The sequence below is a fragment of the Triturus cristatus genome, chromosome 1_2 (assembly GCF_964204655.1).
Source record: "Triturus cristatus chromosome 1_2, aTriCri1.1, whole genome shotgun sequence".
NCBI lineage: Eukaryota > Metazoa > Chordata > Amphibia > Caudata > Salamandridae > Triturus > Triturus cristatus.
In genome coordinates this window covers 719841052-719865011 of record NC_140580.1, presented here as the reverse complement: position 1 = coordinate 719865011, position 23960 = coordinate 719841052, and the positions used below count along the sequence as shown (strand labels likewise).

General features: G+C 44.2%; 1 protein-coding gene across 1 annotated transcript; it reads left to right on the top strand.

Moving 5' to 3' along the window:
• The first annotated feature begins 661 nt into the window (after positions 1–661).
• ERRFI1 (ERBB receptor feedback inhibitor 1) lies at positions 662–22199 on the top strand. Its single transcript, XM_085608612.1, has 4 exons — positions 662–1037; positions 15815–16010; positions 18314–18390; positions 19406–22199. Exons 2-4 carry the CDS (start codon positions 15889–15891, stop codon positions 20578–20580), a joined length of 1374 nt encoding a protein of 457 aa, XP_085464738.1. The 5' UTR covers positions 662–1037; positions 15815–15888; the 3' UTR covers positions 20581–22199.
• Positions 22200–23960: the final 1761 nt, after the last annotated feature.

Genomic DNA, 23960 nt, shown 5'->3' with positions numbered 1-23960 from the left:
CTATCCACTACCATGCCGTGCTGCTGCGCAGTGGTGCATGTGGCACGGTGCTTCTCTGCTGCAGTGTTATGATGCCTATCCACTACCATGACATGCTGCTGTGCGGTGGTGCAGTGGCACGTGCTTTTCTGCCGCCAAGTTATAACGCCTAACCACTACCATGGCAAGCTGTTGTGCAGTTGCGCGGTGCTTCTCTGCTGTGAAATGTGCGGTGGTACATGTGGCACGGTGCCTCTCTACTGCCCTATTATGATGCCTATCCACTACCATGCCATGTTGCTGTGCAGTGCTGCAGTGGCACGGTGCTTCTCTGCTGCCGTGAAATGTGCGGTGGTACATGTGGCACGGAGCCTCTCTACTGCCCTATTATGATGCCTATCTACTACCATGTCATGTTTCTGTGCAGTGCTGCAGTGGCACGGTGCTTCTCTGCTGCCGTGGAATGTGCGGTGGTACATGTGGCACGGTGCCTCTCTGCTGCCCTGTTACGATGAGTATCCACTACCAGGGCATGCTGCTGTGCGGTGGTGCAGTGGCACGGTGCTTCTCGGCTGCTGTGTCCGCTTTAAGACGCAGACTGGGGTGACCAACACTCCGGGGGCGGGGCGCAGGCACGTCAGAGCCCGGCCCTCATATAACAAACCTGGGAGCTGGCGGCTCTGACAGGCACACTGTGGCTCATACAGAGCGAGACACCGCCAGAGGAGGCGCACACAGCCGGCACATAGTGCAGCAGCAAGCCAGCAAAGAGCAGCACAGTGCAGACCAGCCACCAGGGGAACGAGGCACAGGGGAAGAGCAGCGCTGGAGGGCAGATTAAAAACGGCGCAGGGAGGCAGGGTATCAAGAAAGAGCACAACGAAGAGGAGTGCGCCGGGCCGTACTTCTTGGATATCAGTGGACGCAGCTCGCACGGTGGTGTGTGTGAACACAGAGAGCTGCGTAGCGCTTGAGGGGCGAGGGCTGTGCCCTGTCTGGACTGTGGCTGAACGGGGGGCAGGCCAAGATGTGCTGAGGCACGAACAGAGCAGAAAGAGGTAAGCGTTTGAAGGTGTGTGACAGTTTGTGTCTGGCACTGGCAGACTGGCACTGTTGGATGTCAACTCCCTGCGTTTTTAGAACTGTAGGGCTTTGGTCCTTACACACCAGATAAGTGACCGTGTAACTCCACACAACTGACGTAAAACCATCACCCATTGAAAATGTCATAAGCGTGCCTAGAATTCAGACTCAAACAATTAGTCTCTGCAATTCTATGCAGACTAGAGAATTGTCTGCCCACTCTAAAGCCACCACCGCCATTCAGTATCTGTCCCTGCCTGTCTGATGTGGTGAGATCTGCATCCTTCGTCCCCCTCAGTCCCTGTCACTTGTTCTCTCAGCCTGTCCATCCTGCTCCCTCGGCGTCATTCACTGTCAGCCTCAGTTCTTGCCACGGGCTCCCTCTGCTGGTCCCTGCCTGTCCTTGCACTCTCCCCGCATCAGGCACTTGCTGCTTCCTCGAGCCTCGCATTGCCCTCCTCATTTTGGTCTCTGTCACTGGTTGTAACTTCTGTAGTCTCATTCCACACAGGGCCGTTTCTAGGTGTTTTGCCGCCCTAGGCAAGAATTGAAAAATGCCGCCCCCTCCATTTTACTACCATCTCTCTCTCCCCCTGTCAATCAGGCTAGAAGAATTAATGCATTAGATATTCCCAAACTCATGTTTTTTGCCGCCCTCCCCCTTTTGCCGCCCTAGGCGGCCGCCTAGTCTTGCCTAATGGTAGAAACGGCCCTGATTCCACAGTCCTTGTCACTGGCTGTCTTCCCTGCCCTGTCACCGCCATTAGCTGTCTCTGCCTGGTGTCGTTCGATGTAACTCGCGCTCATTCAACCTCTGTCTCGTTCCTGTGTCTGGCGGTCTCTGATTGCACTCCTTTCATTTCATTCCCTAGCCCCTGTGCCTGGCTGTCTCTACCTATCCCCTTATCACATTCATTGAAATACGCTGGTTTTGCTTGACTTCCTACTCGCAGTCCCTGTCACAAGCTGTCTGTCTGACCTCCGACTCACAGTTCCCGTCTCTAGCCGCACACCCCCTGCACGCTGTCTTTGTTGCCTACCAGGCCCAGCGGTCTCTGCCCGACACCCTACCCAAAGCCCCTGCCAATTACTGCTTCTCTCGTTTCTCCATACTCGTAGCCCCTGCAACTAGCTGTCTACACCCCTTCCACCCCCCACTTACAGTCATTGTCCCTGTCTGGCGCTGACCCCTTACTCACAGTCCTTGTCACTGGCTGTTTCTCTCTGAACTCCTGCCCACAGACCCTGTCACTGGCTGTTTCTCCCGGTTCTCCTTCTCACTGTCCCTGTCACTGACTGTTTCTTTCTTTCCCGCCACATACAGTCCCTGCCATTAAATGTCTCTGTCCGCCCTCAAACCTCCTACCTGCCTTGTGTTCTCTTTACCTACCCCGTGCAACACCAGCCTCTATTTCTACCCGCTGCGATTCCATCTCTTTTTCAGACCCTGGGGCTTGCGGGCTCTGGTGGTCGGTGCACCGTTTCCTTCTCACACACATACTGTCACTGACTGTTTCTGGCGGTCTCTGCTGACCATCTTGTCACACCATCCCGACTCCCTATCTTTGGCTGTCTCTGTCTGCCACCCTATCGCTGCCGCAGTCCCTGTCACAGGTGGTATCTGTCGACTTTCACATTGCACCAATCCCTGACTTTTGCTTTCCTGCCTTCCCTTTCGCTTCCAAAGTCTCAGGTGTAGGTTCCATTGGTGCAGCGAGTGCAGTGGCACCGGAGCCCACAGGCGCACACTGACCCCTTATTTCTTTTTTTTTTTATTTAATTCGTGCCCATTTCCTTCATTGCGCCAGGGCATATGACACCGGCTACGCTGCTGCTCGGGCGGCCTCTGCCTGCACCCGGGTACCTCTGCGTTGGACTTTGCCTGCCTCCGGTGTTTTCTTGCCTGCTACCTCACCAATCTGTCTCCGAGTGGGGATTCCCGTTCCTTTACCCCCCCCCCCCCCACTCCTGCCTACCCCCTGCCCACTCTTCAGTAGCCCTTACTGTGCTTATCTCTGCGGGCCTTGATCTCATTCCTGAACAGGGGCGGAGCTATCAATTGTGCCGCAGGTGCAGTGGCACCGGGGCTGGGTGTATGAGGAGCCCACTGTGCCCGTTATAATTGATTTTTTTATTTAAAAATCTAGGGAGGGGGGGGGGGGCGTTTGCCCTTGCGTGCTTTGAGGCGCGCGGCGCCGTGGCTGCGCCTCTGGTCCTGTCCTCGAGTCATCATTGGCTCTGGCTTTCCATCGTGGTGTCCGACTCCCCTCTCTCGCTCGCTGTCACTGCCCTCCTGGCCGTCTTTGTCTGAATTCCTGGCCCGTGTTAACTATATTTCGTGTTTATGTTCATGGTGTCTGTTTTTGCCTCTGTCTGTTTTGGCCTCTGTCTGACCTCCAACACCCGTAGTCCCTGTCTGCGCCTCCTGCCCAGTGCCTGTCATTGGTTGTCTCTGGTGGGCCTTGCCTATCATTGTTTATATCTCCCCTACCTCTTTCTCCTTCCATGACCGTCGTTGGAGCCCTGCCTCTGTAGCCATTTCCCTAATAGAAGAACACACCGGTTTCGTAGATTCTGCACGACCAAGAGAGAGCACCAAACACTCAGACACCTTACGATAACATTGCATTTTCAGCTTAAAAGTGAATGTGTGCAGCTCGGCGCTCGACAAGCCTGGAAGCTTTTGGTGGTTAGGTGAAGCGGGTGCTTTAATTCCACACCCCCTCGAACACTCCCCAAGGGAGGTGTTTGGATATGCACATCAACCAATGTATAATCCCAGAAGACACAAAGACAGAATCAGTGACACACAAATTCATATCAATACAAATAACCTTTCAGACTCGCCCCCAAGGGCTACTCGTGGCTACACAGTCTTCTCATCTTATTCTGTGTTATTTCAATGAATACTCAGTTAAAGGCGCTAGAAAGATAGCTTGGTCGCCTAACGCTATTTTTGCAGAGATTTGCGTGTTTGAGAGAGCGCCTGTGCGTCTCTGTGTGTACGAGTGTGTGCGCGCGCGCCCTTCTCCCAGAACTCGATGAAAATTAGTTACATATTGCGGGGAAGCAGTGACACTTGTTTTTAAAGCGCTTTAGTCTTCTCTCGCGTGGCGCCTTCCTGCCTCTCGAGAATCTTATTAAAATACGCCCCGCGGCCAATATGCGCAGAAAGACCCTCTTTATGTTCTTTAAAAGAAGGTTTCATATTTCTGTTTCACTAGATAGTCCCTATAGCGGTAATAAGGATTGGTGTAAGGCCCGCCACCTGCAAGGACCGGTTTCTTCCAAGCACTGGAGGTGTTTTTAAGGCCACCTGCCTGGAGACACGATTCCTCTGTGTGTGGGGTGCTCAAGGGAGGCTGTGATTTTAAAGCAGCTTTTGAAAAACTGAGGTGTGACGTGACCCTATCTCCCCCATTTGTAATGCACCCAGCCTCTCAAGAAATGTCCCTATTTCACTATAGACCATCCGGTAATTGGTCGTTGTCCTGTATATGCTTAATTGGGGTAACAGGGTGTGGTGTGTGCGTTGGTGTGTGTGGTGCGAGTATCCCAATACTACTGCATTCTGGGAGCACCCTCGCTATACAAACGGTCAACGTATATAGATAAGCTAGTGCGCTTTGCCTTTGATATGTATGTTTGTATCATGTTTCTATATTTTTTTTACCTGATTGTGTGTGCGCGCGTGTGTCCGTCTGTCTCCCTGTTTACCTTGATTGTGTGGTGTTTGGTTGGTCCGTAGACAGGACTGCGTCAGCACTGCGTGTTTATCTACTGGAGATAGAGGTGCATGGCTCTTGACGCCTGTGATTGCTGGTTGACATTCTCTGGCTCAAGTCATGGTTTGGAGCGCGCTCTCTCTGACAAGAGGCCAAGAGCCACTTGTTGGCTTCGCGGGTGTGATTGTGCGCCTGCCACGCATTGGTAAAGACTCGTTTGTGATTTCATCATCGAGGGAGGAATCCTGGCGGACCTCGGTGGGCCCGGGCCGCGAGTGACTCACAGGCCCCACGGTGTACACCCAGGGCAGGACTGCAGCTTTAAGGAGGTGTGTGCCGGCGGCGTGGCGTGCACCTGCAACACTGGTAGGGCAGGAATGGTAACCAGGCAACTGTCAGGGGTGAGGAAAGGTGAGGCCGTCATGTTGTTAATGGTTCTCATTATCGAGGCCGCAGCCGTGCTGCTTTTAGCCGCAAATCCAGCAGCCAACACGCCTGGAGACTGAAAAAATATCTTTGTATGTGGTATTACCAAACCCACACACTGTCACTCAAGCAAATACAAGTGGCCCACATTATAGTATTATAGTTGTCAATATGCTCTGCAATGCATTTTCTTTACAGTTTAGGCACGGTGGCCTGTTGGGAAATTTGGAAAGCTCCCTGCAGGCCGGTGGACGTAGAGGGGCTGGGACAGAGTCAGTCACATTGTTTTTTTTACCAAAATCATTGCCTCACTCGTTGAGACTGGATGGAGAATAATAATTTACACAGCATGATATATCGAACTATCAACGCAGACTTTCCTGCCCAATGTTTATACGTTGTTCATTTCTACACACCCGCACATATCATCTGCAAGCATTTCCTGTTAAGGCTGTACGTATCAAAGTTGCCTCTGACAGTTGGCATAATTACACCAACACAGCCTCCGCTACAAATGGCGGCCATCTTCCCTGCAGGGGCATGGCAGTGTTTACCCTCACTGTATTAGGGCGAGGGCTGTACTCGCCATTAAGTAGAAAAAATGCATTCCACACGCCTTCTCACAGCCACCATGGTCAACTGACTTCACCCCAGAATCGTCCACAGGCGCTAGAATTTCTGAAGAAAAAGGGGGTGAGAACGTTCATTCTCAATACATTGTGTACCTGCAAATTCTGCTTGTGCTGTGACCCAGGTGGGAAGCCTCTCGATAATTGACTGCGGGGTGTGGGAGGGGGCTTTGAGGTGTGAAGATTTTTTGGGTGTACATATTTCACTCCTCGGTAGCTGGATACCCCTTCACACCACCAGACCTTTGTTAGATTCAAGTCAACGTGGCCGTTTGTTAGTCCTCGCGCAGAATCAATGCCCTGCTCATTGCTGACACGACTGCAAGGCAGCTCAGTGTCGAGAGCGCCCACTGCAGCCCGCGGCATGCAGCCGGCAGGTTATAGCTTCCAATCACAGCAGGGTCGACTCAACCCTTTGACAGTCCGTGGCCGATAAAAAAAAAACAAGCACCACTGCCCTAGGATGTCAGTGACATGCAATACTTAAACACAAAGAGACGATTCCATTTGCAGGGGGTATGTAATATAAACGGCCAACTATTAACAAACAATGTGCTGGCTTCTCATGTAGGCAGTCATAGAGCCCTACTCCCTCACACACACACATGCCACCTCACAGAGCAAAAACAGCATCACCAACTTACATTGCAGGCCGTCACATGCTCACTCTCGGAGAAAAAAAAAGAGATTCACTGATGGTTTGCAAGACACAAGGCTTCAAAAGACAACAGATTTGCGGAACCAGATGCAAGTTCCGCTGACAGACTTGGTGTTTACGTTGAGCTCACCCGGTAATATTAGGGTTTATAATTAACGTGGATTTACAGCGTGCAAGATTTGACATGATCTGCAGGGAGCAATTAGCCTGACTCACTCCCCGAGATAGGAGGCAGTATCACCGGTGACAGTGTAAACAACAGCGCGGAGCTGCGCACCTGCACGGGGCTGCAGAGGCGCACGCCCTCGGGCAGACGGCCAACCTGCGTGGACTGCTTCCTCAGCATTACCCGTTCGAAAATATCTGGATTATTGGGGTAACGTTCGAGAAGTCGGCGTGAAATCAGCTAGACGGGAGCATGTCTGTGTTTCACGCAAAACAAAAAAGCGTATAAGAAAAGTCAACTCTGAAATAACACCATTATGACAAAAAAATGTTTTTACCTGCTTGCAAGCTGTGTCTATGACGTGGTTTGGAAAGTGGAAAGGAGAAACTGCTTGCTTTGCAAACCAAGACAGCTTTCTCTCTTATGCAAGAGGCCTGTGCAATGTCCCTATAGAGTGTTTTCAAGAAGCATATTATATACTAGTTTTTAGCATTTTATTTTTGTTCTCATTGATAACTGTTTAATTGTAGCCAGATGAAACCAGAAACCTTCATGAGTGGGTTGGACTTCAGGAGTTCAAGTCGCCATCTTGGATATGAGTCACTGAAGTCCCTACACTGGCTTGACTTGCAGTTGACTTGTCCGTAGATTTTCATCCTCTAGTCCTGGTAGAGTATATAGTTCGACGAGTGATGTCACTTCCTGTGAGCCTTACAGTCTAGTCTCTAGTTGTGTCATTCACGGGGGCTTTTCTGGTTGCAGATTGACACTGTAGTAGCTTTCAAAGATGTCTCATGAGCAAAAATAAATCCGCTAGCTCCAACATCGCCTTCAAGTGAAAAGGTGACTTGTGATTAAAATGCATGATCTCTGTTGTCACCTACTGGATGGCAGAGATGGAGACAGAGAAACTTCATGCAACGATGGTTCTCGAGGCCCGGGGCTATGATCGATTTTCAGGATATCAACATGATAAATATGTATATATAATGCATCTACGTGGGAATCATTTACATATGCTGGGGCTATCCTGAAACCTGGCTTGGCTGCCTACTTTGAGGGTTTACCTTGGACACCCTTGATTTTTATCCAGTGTTGCCTGTTGGAGACATTTCATTGGTGACAGAAAAGTATGCTTCAGTTTAGCAAGTGATAAACCACATCTCTTCCATGGTCTTACCGCCCGGACTGTGATATAAAAATTGTTTATAAAGCGCTTGATCCCTCTGTGGCTTCATGGCACTACCTACAGAGATAGTAATATAAATGCTTTTACAAGTTCTTTCTGAAGTTGGGTCATGAGTTCCATAGGCCAGAAGCAAAAGCAGAGAAACTTTTGCCTCCACAGCGGGTATTCTCAATGGGTGGAATTTTCAGAAGACCTTCTCAGGCTCAGGTCGTAAAGTCAGATAACTGGTCAATTTCTTCTTTTTTAAGTCACGCCTATGATTGTAAAACAAGATCTTGAACTTCATGCACTGTTTCACTGACAGCCAGTGGTGAACATGGATAGCTGATTCCTCGATCCAGTGCCACTTTCTAAACTTTAATGCGGCTGGTTGATGGTCATCATTTGCTAGAAATGCAACTTCTCAAGTTAGTCGGGCCTTGAACAGAAAAGGGCTAACTTTACTCAGGGCCCTGATCACACCCTGAAGAGCCCTAAGATCTTCTTCAGATCGCCTGGCCAAAACAACTAGTATTAGGCGATCCAGATGGGCAGGAAGATCTTTCACGCATTTAGTACCAAAACTTTGGAACTCCATGCCCACAGAACTAAGCTTCCATACCGATGAGATTGCCTTCAGACAATAACTAAAGACATGGCTATCCCCAGATTGAGTCACTGGTTCATGCTCTCTCCTGCTCCGTGGCACTGGGAAGCCCTTGGGCAGCTATGCGCTCCACAAAAATCACAAACATAAACCTAGTAGTGCATGAAGTTCACTCTGAAGCTTTTGGTCACAGTCGTTTTCAAGCCCTCTGGGGTCAACAGTCAGGAATGCTGGTGGCTCACAGTTTTGAATATCTCTCATTAGAGTGGATAAACTTTTTGGGTGGCTCGATCACTGTTCCAATTGGGTTTTTGATCAGTTGAGTTTCCATTCTTTGCAGGTCCAATTCAGGAAATAGATCTGCTGAAATATGAAGAATGTGGACACGCTTTTCAGACTCCCCAGGAAATGAACTTTTCCTGTACGTCCTTACCTAATAGCGTTTGTCAGACTTAGTCAACGCCAGTGTCGAGGTGGAAACAATTTTAGGAGGAAATGGCGACAGCTCACCCAACCACTACTGAATACAGAGCTGGATGAGTAGTATGATACATATGTGCAGCTTCCCTTCGAAATGACTCGTAGTTGACGAACGACATACTGGAACAGAAAGAGACGTGCGCTGCTGTTTTACAAAACAATTAAGTGAAAAAAATTGTTCTTGAAAAAGGACACTCAGAAGCTGACTTGCCTTAGGGAAGTCGTGAAACTTGAGGACAGGCAGGTGCTAGTGAAAAACCCTTACCTATCGGGTTGAATCAGGGCATGCACAAGTGGAATTTCACTGACTCTGCCCCAGCCTTGCAGGAAATCTCGCCTCTTATCAACAGCATTGCCGACATGTAGATGGTTACCTTGTACATCCACTGAAGCATGTTAAGAGGTGGCTGCAGAGAATTTAGTGCCAGCCGTTACCTTTGATCGTACCTAGAACAGACAGATTGTCTGTTCAGACATAGATGCTGAGTGGGATGAGTTACTCAGAAGTGCTACTATGTGAACCACATTCCATTTCAATACAAAAGTGATCAATTTATGACCTTTAACTCAAACTGGCATGTGCCAGCAGCATGGATTTAAGGGCTCAAAATGGCGTTGTATGAAACTATCACATATCTGCCAACTTGAAGAACAATCTAGCTATGTGATGGGGGGGGGGCGGGGCCTCGTGCTGAGAAGTACCTAAGAGGCCCTTTTGAGCCCCACCCAGCTCCCAAGTCCCCTCCTCTCCCTAAAAAGTAAATCTTGCTGAGGCTGGTCTCGATGTCCTAGGGTGTTTTCACGCTCCTTAATGGACATTGGCAGTTCAAAGCCTCGGTAAACAAGCTGGAAAACCACTATTTACCGTTTTCCCTGCCACCGTGTGATATCTGATGCTCACAAGGAGACCGTGTGGTGAAAGCCAATATCGTGTGTCACACGGTAGCACCATGCGAGTTGGCAGGTATGCTATCAACATCTATAATGTCAGCCAACAATAATATCACACCCAGTACATCACCCACCACTACATTGTCATGGTCTGTTCTTGCTGACTTTATAATCGGGTTTTATTTTACCACCGCGCACGCATGCCATTTGTGATGGAGCAGTATTTGCTGACAGCGACTTTCCGAAGCACTTAATAGTGTGAGCTCCAAGGCCCAGTCAGAAGTATGGCATGAAAGGCATTGGGGAACAGGAAGGCCTTCAAGGTGTTGCTAGGACAACAAATTGTCAATGGAGTGGCCTCCGCTACAGTCCTGTCAGGTTAGGCAGCCTTGGCCTGAGAATGAGTGGTATTGATTTGAGATGTGAGAAGGGCGGGAGTAGGCTGGCAGCTCTTTGTGGCTTGAGTATAGGGTCTGATGGAGCAGTGGCAACAGAGAACCCCACTCGGGACAGGATACAAAAGGCTCTTTTAGATGAGAGGGGGAGTCCTTAAGGGAGATAGTCTGGAGCCTGTGCTGGGAATGTCATCACGTGTCGCGAGTAGCTCAACATCAGTGGTATTACCAAAAACTTAATTAGAAGCGCCTCTAACTAAAATGTTGGCCTCAAAGTACTTTCTTTACCAGATTGGACGATGTCATCTCTAGCGCCTTTGTTTTCCTTTCACTATTTTTCTGTTTGTACTCAAGGTTTTTAGAGATATTTATCAATAGTGTTGTAGTATCTGCTTAATTGTGACCACACGCTACCCTTCTGTGCTTGGGATCTCTAAAACATATGTGTGTATGAGGTCCTGAAATCTCATGATCAGTAATCGGTCTTAGATTAGATTCCATTTCATGATTTCGAAGGGCGGAAGAGGCGGTAATACAGAACAGTTGCACTGGTCCAAAAACCAAACAGGGCAAATCCATTTTGCACCATTTTACAGATTCTGAAATATAGAAAGGAGCAAATTAGTTTTGCACAGTATATTACTGAAAAAACACATTGTCAAGGGAAAACTTCAAGAAATTTAGTGATGGAACTAGGGCGAATCATACATAAAAATCTAGTAAAATTATTTATAAGAAAATATGGCTGGTTTCTTGTTAAGGCTTTGCCGCTCGTATAGCATCTGAGCCCTTCACTAGTTGGGTATTTGGGTGTGGGACTGTTCAAAAATTTCCATAGCAGACTGAAGTCTAATAAATTGGGTACTCTAAAAGAGCTAATTAACAACAACTAGCAATTTATTTGCTGAAAAATCATGTTACACGTCACACATCATCATATTTTGTACTATATTTGCAATCTATGTAGCACAAAAGGTAATTGGCTGATTTTGCTTATAAATAATGTGAAAACTGTTTATTTTTTTGCCCTCGTACAGTTATCATTTGTTTCATCCCCTATTACTCAAGCAGCAGAAACATTCCAAATAGATTTTTCCTTTATTTTTTGCAAAAGTGAAAAGTTTCATTTGAAGATAATTTGTATGTGGTTGTTGGGACTAAAGAAATAAGAAAAACCTAAAAATAGACCAATGAGAGGAATTAAGCAACAACACAAGATGGGTTCTGACAGGACATAATTCTGTATTCCTTCAAATTAGAGGAATTTGCTGATGCAGGGAAATGCAAGTTGTAGTTGGAGGCAAATGACATGGGGCAGCGCAAAAAATATACACATAACAAATACTCAATAATATACACATTAACATATATACACATTAAAAAATCACTTACATTACACTGCCGCTCGATATTCTGCAACTCATCCTCCGAGCGCGAAGTCCGCAGCCAATTCTCTCATCCAATCAAGGCGCTGTTCTAAAGCGTCTTGATGGCTAGAACGGGCTGGCTTCACGTTCCAAAAGGCACTGTAGGCCTGTGCCTGCTCGCCAACCTATCTGTCCAAGATAGCCTGGTAGGAGCGGTTTGAATTGCACATGACGGTTTGGGTGTTGCAAGGTAGCTGGCCAAACCAACATGCACAATGCAAACCTAAGTGGCCACTCCTAACTGCTGCCAACCATTGGTAGCATTGACGCACTGGCCCTACCCTGCCCTCGCACTTCATTTTCTGGCAGAAGGGGTCAAAAATGAAATGCTGATAAAATCATTTTACTACTATTTCATTTTTGACTCTTTATGCCCAGCAGTGTGTGTGTGTGTGGGGGGGGGGGGGGGGGGCGACGCTTCTCCGCTCCCACAGAGGAACCGCCACTGGGAACTGCCTTGCCAAAGAAGAGTTTGGAAATTCTTTTTGAAGGATACATTTCCCTCCTATTTACTGGGACAAATACAGTGTCCCTTCTATTCGGAAGGTGAAGTTATGCCTTCACAATTCACACCCACTCTATACATGTATCATAGATTCAAATCTGCAATTACCAATAGCAATGATTATTTATTTAGTTCTCACTGACAAGAAGGGCCCTATTTACAAAGGCATTTTTGAGTATGTAAAGTGGTATTTATGTAGAATTTTTTTTTACGCACTTGTTCACTCCTTTGTTAAGTGGCCCAAAAACATCTCACATGAGAGCAAAATACGAGTATTCAAGGAACATTCAAATACGATTATTACAAGTAGAAAGGATTGTGTCCCCTTTGCATCTTTACTGATACGGAGTTAGAGGTTTTAGTGATGATTCACAAAGACAGCTAAGAGGATGTAAAAGGGTACACCTGTGGTACTACTTATTCATGTTCTCATAAACGCTTTTGTGAGTCAGACCTTAAATAATTTCAGAGTTCTGGCGCCTGAAAACTGAGTTGGTGCTTGCACTAGTGGGAGGTGTTTCTTTCACCCATCGCACCAGGACTACACTTGTCATCATGGAAGTATGAATACAGTCAGCCGACTGTGATCCAAACTTGAGATGCAGAAATGTGTGACTGAGACCGACTCATCACCAATCCTCCCCGCCTTTGAAAAGGAATTGCATAGTTGTGGAATGTGTTCATTCAAGAAAAGGCCAGCCCACTGCCCCGGTCTCATTCTCACTGTATGAATCCCACACATGGATCACAGTGGTTGCAGGTGGTGGGCACAGGGGCTCATTTGTGGGTACCTATCTCCAGAAACTAACCCAGAGCAAGAAAGAGAAAGGGAGAAGGAGGGAGAAAGAAAAAAGGCATTGAGGGCGCGGGGGTGGGGCGGAGAGACAGGAGCTGTAGGGCAATGAAAGAAAAAGGCATGAGGTAGAATGAGCAGGCATCCTTGGTACTGGGCAACCTTGGCATTCAGGAGCACTGTCGGGGTGCACCTAAGAACTCTGAGCCCGTACCCCCACCCCACACAGACATGCACACATTTTATTTAACAAATTTAGTTCTGAAACTCAGGCAATAAATCCTTTGACTTTATAAGGCCTCGGACCTTGCAGTCATCACTTTTCTTTTAATAAATGAACATTCAATCCAATTCCTGTCGAATCCTGGGTGCATGATCACCGGCTGTGCCCTCAACTAAACCACTCGTCGCATTCCAGCCGCCGGGTGCCATCGCAGGTCTCTGTCATTGTATTTAAATCGGCCTTTGATTAGTTTCGCGGGGCGAGTACCTCGTGCCGGAATCCAGCTTTCCAAATAAGGGCACGCGCGCGCCAGGAAGCGTCGGCGCGTCACTCACTTGACACCGCCTCCTGGGTTTGTACAAGCTGTTAAAAAAGGTATGAGTCAGCTCGGGGAATGTGAACATTTTTAGTAAAAAGCAGCGGAAGATTCCAAAGTTACTTCCAACTTCCTGCCTTAGTCTGTGCCAGTATTGCAGAAAAGCCTTCACCCGGCGAACACCATGTTAGCTGATGATATCTTTAATTTGCTTGTAACTGTATATTCCGGTTTCACAGAATAGGGCTCTTTCATGAGGTTACATTTCGTGCAAGGCTGTTTGTGCTTTCCCTTCAATTTATGTCAAAACCGAGCGCAAAATGAATCATTCATTACCCCCCAGCACAATGCGGCAAAGTGGGCCGATTGTCTACCCACAAGGTTACTCCGAGGGCTGTGTGTTTTGGCAGCCATAAAGGCCTTCTGTTATGTAATGCCGTCTCTGTGCTTCATTACTCTGAGCCTCAACAAATGGCGCTCAGTTCCTTTCAAAGTTTTCTGGACATTGCTTAGTACTGAAAATGCCCGGATGTGTGTGGAGGGAAGGCCAATCTGAGGAGAATGGACTCTGTTTAGAGGCTCTAGTAATTCTTGGTGCATGTTGGACTTCTCTCATTGGCTGGAGTAGGCTTGTTGTGCATATACAACTGAACTGAACTGTTATGTATGTCTGTGAATAAAAACAGAGGGTTGCCACAGTCCAGTCCTGACCTGCAAAGGGTGTGCCTGTGATTGTCAATGCTCAACCCCAACGTCAAACAAAGCCAGGCGCGCAACACCCATTGGACTCAAAGGGCTTCAGCCCCCCCAACCCCCCCCCCCCCGTCGTGTGTGGCAGCCCGGGATGAGACAGCTTCCCGGGCAAAAAAGCAGCCGCCCCCGAGCACTTCACAGGTCTTTAAAAGACCATTTGCATGTTAATGAGGCCTCGCTGTTTCACCCCTTCTAAGAGCCCCTGCAGCTCCACTCTGTCTATTGCTTAAAGTTCAGCCCCCCCCCCGACATTTTTGCTCAGCCCCCCCCCCCCGAAATTTTTGCTCAGCACCCCCCCCCCCCCCCGAAATTTGGCTCTAGTTGCGCCTCTGAACAAAGCCAAACTGACCTGCAGTGTGTGTGTGTATGGGTGTATGGGTGTGTGGGTTTGTGCGTGGTCTTTGTGTGTGTGTTTGTATGCGTCTCATTGCAAACTCAACTTCAGTTCTTAATTTGTATAAGAATAAGTGCAGGTACCATCGTTTTGCTCAGAACCCTGGGGCCAATGAATATCAGAGATGCCTAAAGCCAAGGTTGCAAAGTCTTGATCCCACCTCATGCCTCTTTCATCCACCACCGGACACCCCCATTTCCCTTCACCTCACTCTGGCAGTTTCTTTTTTAACCCACTTTCTTCTTTTGTCACTATTTTTCTGTCTTTCTATTCTTCTTTCTTTCCCCCTTTTCTGTTTTTTCTCTCTCTTAGTCTAGGAGAAATTCGCATGAGGAAAAATAAGTGCTAGTCCCCAAAAACGAGTGTCGATGGGCCCCACCTTCAATCACCAACTCAAAATAAGCACTGCTCAACTCCAAACACAGCACAACCCTGACATGCCTTGGTTGCTCAAGTCTAAATACAGCACAACCCTGTCCTGCTTTGGGTGTTCGAGAGAGGCAAAGAGCGATGGAGTGTGTCTTTCTCTGTGTCTCTCTCTAGGTGTGCATCAATGCGCAACCCTTGCATCAATGCGCAATCCTTGCATCAACGCCCATCCCTGACCTGCATTGGCATGTGACTGAATCCATGTAGCCCACCACGAGCCTCAAATCAACCCGCATCCTGGCTTGTGTAAGAATGTGTGTGAGTCTGTGTTACACACAAGCATCAATCAAACCCTTAACTTGACCTGTGTGTGATTCTGTGGAACCCACTAAAGGGAAAATATTTACTCTGATCTCTGCTGTTATAATAACATACACGGTAGGGTTATGTGTTTGACCCCAAGACCTCTATGTTAACCTTAGGTTGAAATCACTGCCAGTCCATTCAGCTGTTCATCATCCATAGATCGATAAAATGAGTGCCATTGAGTTGCATAACAATAAAATCTGTTATTCAGTACCAAGACACAGGTGAACGTGTTTCTTACAAACGCACGTGTGATGTCTCAATATATTATAAGGAAACACTTGCTTGTGTAGTGATGTTTCTAAGTATAATGTCCAGCTTGATTTATGTAACTTCAGTGTGAATCTTTGGCACTGTAGACCCTGAACTTGTCATTGACCTTGATGTTTGATAAATATGGTAGTTCATTCAGCTTTTGTTGTAATGTATGATATTAACGTGTTTTCCTTTCTGCTTTGTAGGAATGAACTCTACTGATTTACTGCTGAGCACTGTGGGCTGGTGAACGTTCAGCACATCCCACAAAGCCCTCACAATGTCAATGGCGGGAATTGCGGCGCAAGAGATTCCGGTCTCATTGAAAAGTGGGTTCCTGCATAGCGGAGAAGGCTTAGGGAGTCCCAAAGGATCTTGGTCCATCCCAAGCGGGTTTGATGAGTAAGTTGAACTAAGTGACTGCACATTTTATGACATACTCCAGATAACATACCCCCAGTGTCACATAACTGTACAGCTGGACAGTGACTGATGGAATTAGCAAACATAATAGAGGACTTGAGATGGCATTGATATACCACGAGGGTGGCCTTGCAGGTTAATATGTGAATTTAATTGCTTTTCAAGGAAAAACAGGGAGGAGATATGGTGAAGGATTTGTCCTTGGAACTCTAAAACCTGGGTTGTGTAATCTCGGCTACATCACTTACCTAAAAACATCCTGTGAATCTAGTGAAATTACTGTCTTCTTGTGTTACAACTTTTCCAATGGGTGCAAGTATCCCCATCACTTCTTAGTTTCTGTAGGCTGGTGTCTTCCAACCCCTAGTATATGTTCTCTGTACATCACCTAGTGTTATATATGTTCATTGTACAATTAATATGTTCTCTGTAAAGTCCTCCTTTGCTCATTGAAGCTAGGTCCATACTATAGTGAGTATATACAAGTTATAGGAATAATATTAAGACATCGCTACCTCAGATATTTGGTTTGTTTGATTTTTCTCTTTCTAGCTGTACTGCTAATTGGTAGGATAATATGACTGTACTACTTTAAAGTTTTTCGTATTGTCTGGTAACTTGTATAATGCTACTTTAGTGTGCAAGCCAGTGTTGGATTGCATCTGAAAAAATTAAAAGTTAATGACACCTTATTATAGCCTGAACACATCACAGAAGATGAAAATGGTGTACAAAAAATATGGTTCTACACGGAAAATGAATAACTTAAATCCACTTTAAAGACGTACATAAGTTTATACACAAACGTACATACACACGCTGAGATGTATACAGAAGCACTCTTAAATGTAAGACAACATATACACTGTAGTCAGAATGTAGAAGATAACACGGTTAGGATTTAAAAAACAGTCTAACACACCCTTGGATAACAAAGTACACTCACACATGCAATACACACACTCACACACACTGATGCAGAAGGGTAGATGTAAAAAAAAGAGCACAAGCTCCAGTATATGCATTTACACACTTAGGACTATACACAAAGGTAAGCACACTTAGCAGTTTACACACTCAAACATGCAGATGTATGTAAAATGTGGGTGAACAAGCATACACATACACAAACACTTAGATGTATTCACAGGTAGGCACATGTATGGATTTATACAACAGTGCACACTCTCTTGTATACATAGATGCTTGTGTATTATGTACAAGAATAATCAAATGCTCTAATGTCCACACCAGCACCTATATGCTCATGTATTGACACACACCAAAACACAAAGAAACTAAGGTAAACCCATCAACTCCGTACTTTCTGTTGACATGCTCAGTATACAAACTGTCTGCCTTATTTACAAATACTCCCAGTTGCAAAGCAATGCTTTACTATTTTTGTACTGTGATTAGTGTTTGAACTGGTGCCTATTTTGTGCTGCAACACGTATTGATCAATCACACGACAAAATACAATTTTAGTAGTATTCCCAGACTCTTGTACAATTACTATCCACGAGGTAGGATCTCATGTGTTAAATCTTCCAAAAGAGCTGTCACTCATGGATAGCTTCCTCTTTGCGAATTGATACCACTTTCTTTGAGGTGTCAATAGGTAATCAATGGTTTGTGACTGCAATTGCATTGCTAATGGTTATGCAGAGGCGGTGACAATTTCATGCTCCATTTCCCTAACAGAGGTAATGGATCACAAAGCGTATATTGAAACTGGCACAGACATTTGAAAATCGGCAATGTCCCTTTGAGACATTGTTACTTTAGATTTTGCAATCACAAATCTGAGATTTTGCGACTCACACGCTTTGCAACCACAAAACCGATTAGTACATCGGACCCTTTGTGCCTTTAGACTTTTCAAAGGGCAGGGGATAGAAAGGGGGTTGAGTGATGGAAAAAATGGCCAATGAACTGCACTCTTGGCTAATGTAGAGTTCCCTAGTGGGGTTAATGAATACCAGTTCTACGTTTTATGTATAACGTACACGGCTCGAGTAGGTACCGAGTTCTTTACAAAGATATATGCTACGGAAACAGGGGCAAAGTATATATGTTAACTGTCTGTTTTTTGTACTGGCATTGATGGCTCTCATTTTATTAAAACATGTTTTCATTGTGACTATGACAATTTTTACAATTGTGTCATAGGTTAGATGGAATATCTTGGCTATAGGAAGTTTGCTACAGTGTATTTGGCTACTTAAAAAACTACGCCTCTGCTCGTGTTGCTAATCTTACTAGTGGGTGTTCTTTTTCAGTGCTGACTTCAATATGAACCCCTTAGAGATGGCGTACGAGCTGAGGTCACCAACATCCCACCAGATTTCATCATTTGGTAAGTTTTTCTCACTTTTTGTAGCTTCAGATTACAATTTTTTAAAGATTGTTTTCTTAGAGACGTGATCATGTGATTGAATTATAATAATGAAAAAAAAAGTCTTAACACCATAGAGTGAACAGTTAATCATAAGTCACAAAGACGCCTTTGAACATACTTCATAATTAGAAGCCGAAAATATTAAATCACAGATAAAAAAAATTCAACAAGAAAAAGAATGTACAGGGACACAATCATTGCATTTTGAGGTTAATCTTTTTTAATAAAATAGAGCTACGTGGATTGTAAACTTGACTTGCAGAATTCCAGTACTGATGTCCTTATTTTCTTCTAATTGCAAATATGTTGATTTGACTAAATCATGACAGTGCCAAGAAAGTGCTGTGTTTTACTCAATGAAGGATGCCAAATTTCGAACTATCTCCCAAAATCCCACGATTAAGTTCTATGATTTCAGAGGAAAACACCAGTTATGTGGATGCTATCATAGATTAGAACAACCACCCTCACACATGACTACTAATTTTGCATTTTTAAAAAGAAGCTGAAATTGCAAGTGCTCTAGGAAATCTTGCAAAACTCCTTCATTAGTGCAGAGTCTTTCTTGCCTTTTGCATGCCTCTCAATTTTGCATAGCCTACAGTTAAAGGGCTGTACTCAAAACTAAAATAAGCAAATTCACAGATTCGTGTATCCCCCAGGCTATTTAAAAGTAGGGCCAGATGTAGAAAATGGTGAATTTATGCCATTTCATCAGAATTTCTTTTAATTCTTTTGGACATTTGAAAATGGCAAATTTAGCCTTATTTTGTGGTAAGTGAAATAGTTGGATAATTTGGAGGGTCTATATGATGTCTTGTATCACAAGATCTTTCGTTTATAAAATTGTAACAGCTGCATGCACAATTAATAAAGAATATACCCTAAAGGTTTGTTCTCCATTATGTTAAGTGTACAAAGACCAAGGGTGCGGACTTGTAAAATCAATTTTCTTAATATTTCTCTTTTTCAGGTCACACCTCTAAGCCGTTCATGAATGGACACTGCTGTACGATGAACTGCATGAAAACCCAAGGCAAAAAGTCCAGCCCACCTCCGTTGCAGTTCCTCCCAAACTATGAAGAAGATCAAGTTGCCCCTTCTTTTAAAAAACTCTCAGTGAATGGTGGCTCTAGTTCAGAAAGGACTCCCCCTCACACACCTGTAAAATGTGGGCCACCACAGTTCCAAGCCAGTGGGTGTCATGACCGCGGGTGCAGGCCACTGCCTCCACTCCCCATTTCAGAAGACCAGACAATTGATGATGTAGACAGTGAGGTGGAATTTCTGACTAGCTCAGACACTGACTTTCTTCTTGATGATGGTAGACCATTAGCATTCAAGTATGGTGTTCCAAGTCGAAGGAGTTTCCGCGGGTGCGGACAAACAAACTATGCATATTTTGATTCAGGAATGGGCCCCAAAAAGGCAATTAATACAATTCTGAACCAAGATGGACAAGCACAAAACATAAAACCTCAGAAACCTGAGCAGCCCAACAGGAGGTTGCGAAGATCACATTCAGGACCTGCTGGGTCATACAATAAGCCAGCAATAAGACTGTCAAACCATATGAATAGGGCTTCCCCTAATTCTGAAGAAGATAAACCAGAGGTACCGCCCAGGATTCCTATTCCTCCAAGACATGTGAAACCTGATTACAGAAGGTGGTCAGCTGAGGTCACGTCTAACACATACAGTGATGATGACAGACCTCCAAAAGTGCCACCAAGAGAACCTCTTTCAAGAAGCAATTCTCGCACGCCAAGTCCGAAGAGCCTACCGACGTACATCAACGGGGTTATGCCCCCTACCCAGAGCTTTGCCCCAGACCCTAAATATGTCAGCATTAAAGCTTTACAAAGACAGCACAGTGAAGGGTCTTCCAACAAAATCCCTTGCATTTTGCCCGTAATCGAAAACGGTAAAAAAATGAGTTCAACGCACTACTACCTTCTCCCTGAGAAGCCTCCTTATCTCCACAGGTATGAGAAGTACTTCACAGAAGCAGAAATTAGTTCTGACACAAAGGCTCAGTCGTGGCCCAACAACTGCAGCACAGCTGCAGCAAAGCTTGATTCAAAAGTTAAAATGGACGGTGTCAACCATGTCAAGTGCAAACACTTATCCTTTGTGGTCTCTCCATAAACTTTTGGGAAAGATTCATAGATTTTTGACATGTTACTAAGTTTGAGATTTAGAGACTGGTTCTCACATGAGAAATTGTTTTCTTCTAAAGAAGAGAGTATTTTTAGTGTCAAGGAAATTGTAGACAGGAAAGATGGTGCAAGAGGTCTTTTACTGGACTTTTTACCAAGAGACCCCTCTAAATGTGGATATTAAAGTACACTTTAAAAGACCACACAAGTTTACGTTCCAGCATCAGTAAATGAGTTAAATTACCCTAGTCACTACTGACCAATCTACTACTATTCTAAATCATACCAATATAATATATACAATCAATTTGATAAGAAAAAATAATCTAGAAAGGATAGTTTCACTGCTCAGGCTTTGCGTTGATAGTGCCAAGAAATGCATAGAATGTGAAATACATACATCTCATCTCAGCTGTGTGATGACAACTTTGTTCCTAATGTAAAACAAATTTGAGAAGACTTATTCATCATAAATAATATTAGAGGAAATTAACAACGTGTGGGCAAGTGCTAGCGTGTGCCAAACTTGTTGCTTTGGACCTTTTTCACAGCTGGTGAATGTTCCTTGGTTTGTGTAGGCTAATTTGATGCCCACCACATACACTGTGAAAATGGTCCCGAATGGTGCAAAAGTAAGATGACCTAGGGTGCATAGTTATATGCTCATGTCTAAAGGAAATCTTTTAAAACACCAACAAAACATTCACAGGAACATAACACCTTTTCAAATGAAATTGTAGTGCAGCTGCTGCAACCTTCGTCTAAAATATTCTTTGGAGTCAAAAGCCAAAGACCTGAATGAAGAAATGCTGTTCTCCTTCTTGCAGGTGGCTGTTTGTGGTGAACTGTCAATGAGAAACATTGCCTACTGCACATGCTAAAGCGCCCCTGCCTCCTCTCAGTGTATTGTGAACAGAAAAACAACATGAGCAGGTCTTGTGTTGCTGTTCCACTGTTTCAGTATTTGTCTCTTTATTGTGTTTGACTTTTAAGTGAACTATACAATTCCAGAGACGAACAGCACAGTACCGTTGTCATACACCAAAACATATATGTGCGTCGTGTGTGTGTGTACGTGTGTGTGTGCGCATGTGTGTGCGCACAATGGTATGAAGAGGATCCGCCTACTTTAGTTCCAGATATGGCTTCTTTGTGTTTTGATATGTTTCCACAGGCTGCTTTGAAATTGTTCAGGTTTCGAGAGAAGATGTGTTGAATAGTTGGGTGGTGTTTCACTCCCAAGGTACTTTAGTTGGAGGAAAGAGTGGGCGTGGCCAATTAATATGGGCAAGTGCCATGCCGATCTCCACCTGCATAACACAGTGATAAACATGCTGTTTACAGTTTGAAAACTGCTAGATATATATATATATATATATATTTTACTATTTAAAATTTACCACATTTTTTGTTTTTAGTACAAACTAAATGAAGGCGAAAACGTTATGCTATAGCAAATGCACTGTTATTACTAAATTGTGTGTACAGTATTTGACATGAAAATGATTTTAGTCATTTCATTGAAAGTTGTATTGGATAATACTGTGTGTTATCATGAATTTTGACTTTAATAAAAGTATAATATACTTATTTATGAAATATGAAAAATTCAGCTTGGCCTATTTTCTTCTTTTAGAAGTCCACATTTTTGTTGTGTTCAACTTTTTAAACGTGGCTTGTACGTTCAAACCATTGCACAAATTCTAAACTCTATACAACAAATCACTTCTTTCTCAAGAGTTTGTTACCTAAAAATGTACCCACATTCAATTGTGCATTATCCCCTGGAATAGGTAATCTTGATTTATCTATTTAGTTACCTTCGTTGTGTTTGTTTTTACCAACATTGTTATTTATTTATTATATTTTTCAATTTACTAATGGGTACAATAACATTGAACTGGGTACAAATAAGGCAAATAGTTCTGTTACATTTCTGTTTTATAACTTTTGAAGTACAATCTCGAGATAACAACCTATACATTCTACATTTCAGAAAAAATGATTTGAACAAGGAGATTTTCACTCTCATACACGTTAATCATGTACTTTTCCCAAACTGATATTTCTACACAGAGAATTTCTGGACCAGGGAAGTTTTAAGACACAGGCAAAGTGGGACATTTCTTGGGGTGGTACACACCATTGGCCCCCACCACTTCCCGGTAAAATGATTATTGCACACTTGCTCATTTATTAAAGAGTTATTGTATATTTGTGCTTCATCTATGGGTTATTTTTGGTGAGCACTGTGGCCTGTAATTGAGTGTAAGCCTTATAGATATGCACTATTATGCTTTTCCTGAAAAAATTGTTGGTGAATGGGAAAATGAAAATCTAATCAGAAATAAAGCCAAGCTCCCGCAGTACACTTCACAGATTTTAATTCACTTTCTTAGCTGTTCTAGATTTTTGTGCTCTGCAGTTTTTTCAATTTATGTGACGTTTAAAAGAATTATTCTATGCCCGCTGGTACCAATGCTGGCCTTAGAAAACCACTCCTATTTGGTATCCACTACATGCAAGAACTTGTATGGTTAATAAAAATACAATTGAACAAAGAAATTCCCTTTTTGTGAGTCGCATACTACAAATAATAATAGTAATATGATATATTATTTATTATGCTTATTGTTTCCAAATCAAAATTGAGGCTAAGTAGTACAAACTAACTTTATTTAGGAAAGCTAGATCTTTTAAACATTTATACAAAAGAAAATATAACAACATTATTACAAGCATTTTAAAAGGCATAATCTTTTAAAATCAATTAAGCTTTCTGTGAGGTTATAATCTTTAAAAATCTACCCACAGCACATGTAATATATATCAAACTTTCATGTCAAATAAAAACTTTATAGCTTCTCTCTCTACCTCAATCCCATATTTGATTAATACAGGTTTTAACTTAACTCTTAAGGCCTAAAATGCAAATAATCGCATAAGACGTGTCCAGAAGAACATCATACCCGGAGGCCACAGCTACATTTTCCGTCCTTACCCAAAAGCTGATTTACACCAGGGTGTGGTGCCATGTTTGAAAAATCTTAACAAAATTAATATACTTACACACAACTGAATGATTATTGTTTCGTTATGTCTGATCTAGGACTTTGAATTTTCAATGACTTGATCTGGATAGCCCTAGTGTGTGCCCATGAATTCTAAACGTGTTAAGCTGTTTTCTCTTGGGCACTATGGTCAAAGTCACTATGCACTTTATAAAAAAAAAAAGAAATTGTCTACTTCTAGGGTGTGGTGTCATGCTCAAACTTTAACAAAACCTATATACTCAAACATAATTGAATTGATTATTATTTTATTATGTCTGTTTTAGGACTTTGGATTTTAATGATGCAATCTGGAGGG

Bases quoted from the DNA above. Each gene is read 5' to 3' on its own strand.
- ERRFI1 (XM_085608612.1), top strand. From the start codon at position 15,889: ATGTCAATGGCGGGAATTGCGGCGCAAGAGATTCCGGTCTCATTGAAA. The intron at 16,011-18,313 runs GTAAGTTGAACT...GTTCTTTTTCAG, and splicing joins ATCCCAAGCGGGTTTGATGA to TGCTGACTTCAATATGAACC. The intron at 18,391-19,405 runs GTAAGTTTTTCT...TCTCTTTTTCAG, and splicing joins CCACCAGATTTCATCATTTG to GTCACACCTCTAAGCCGTTC.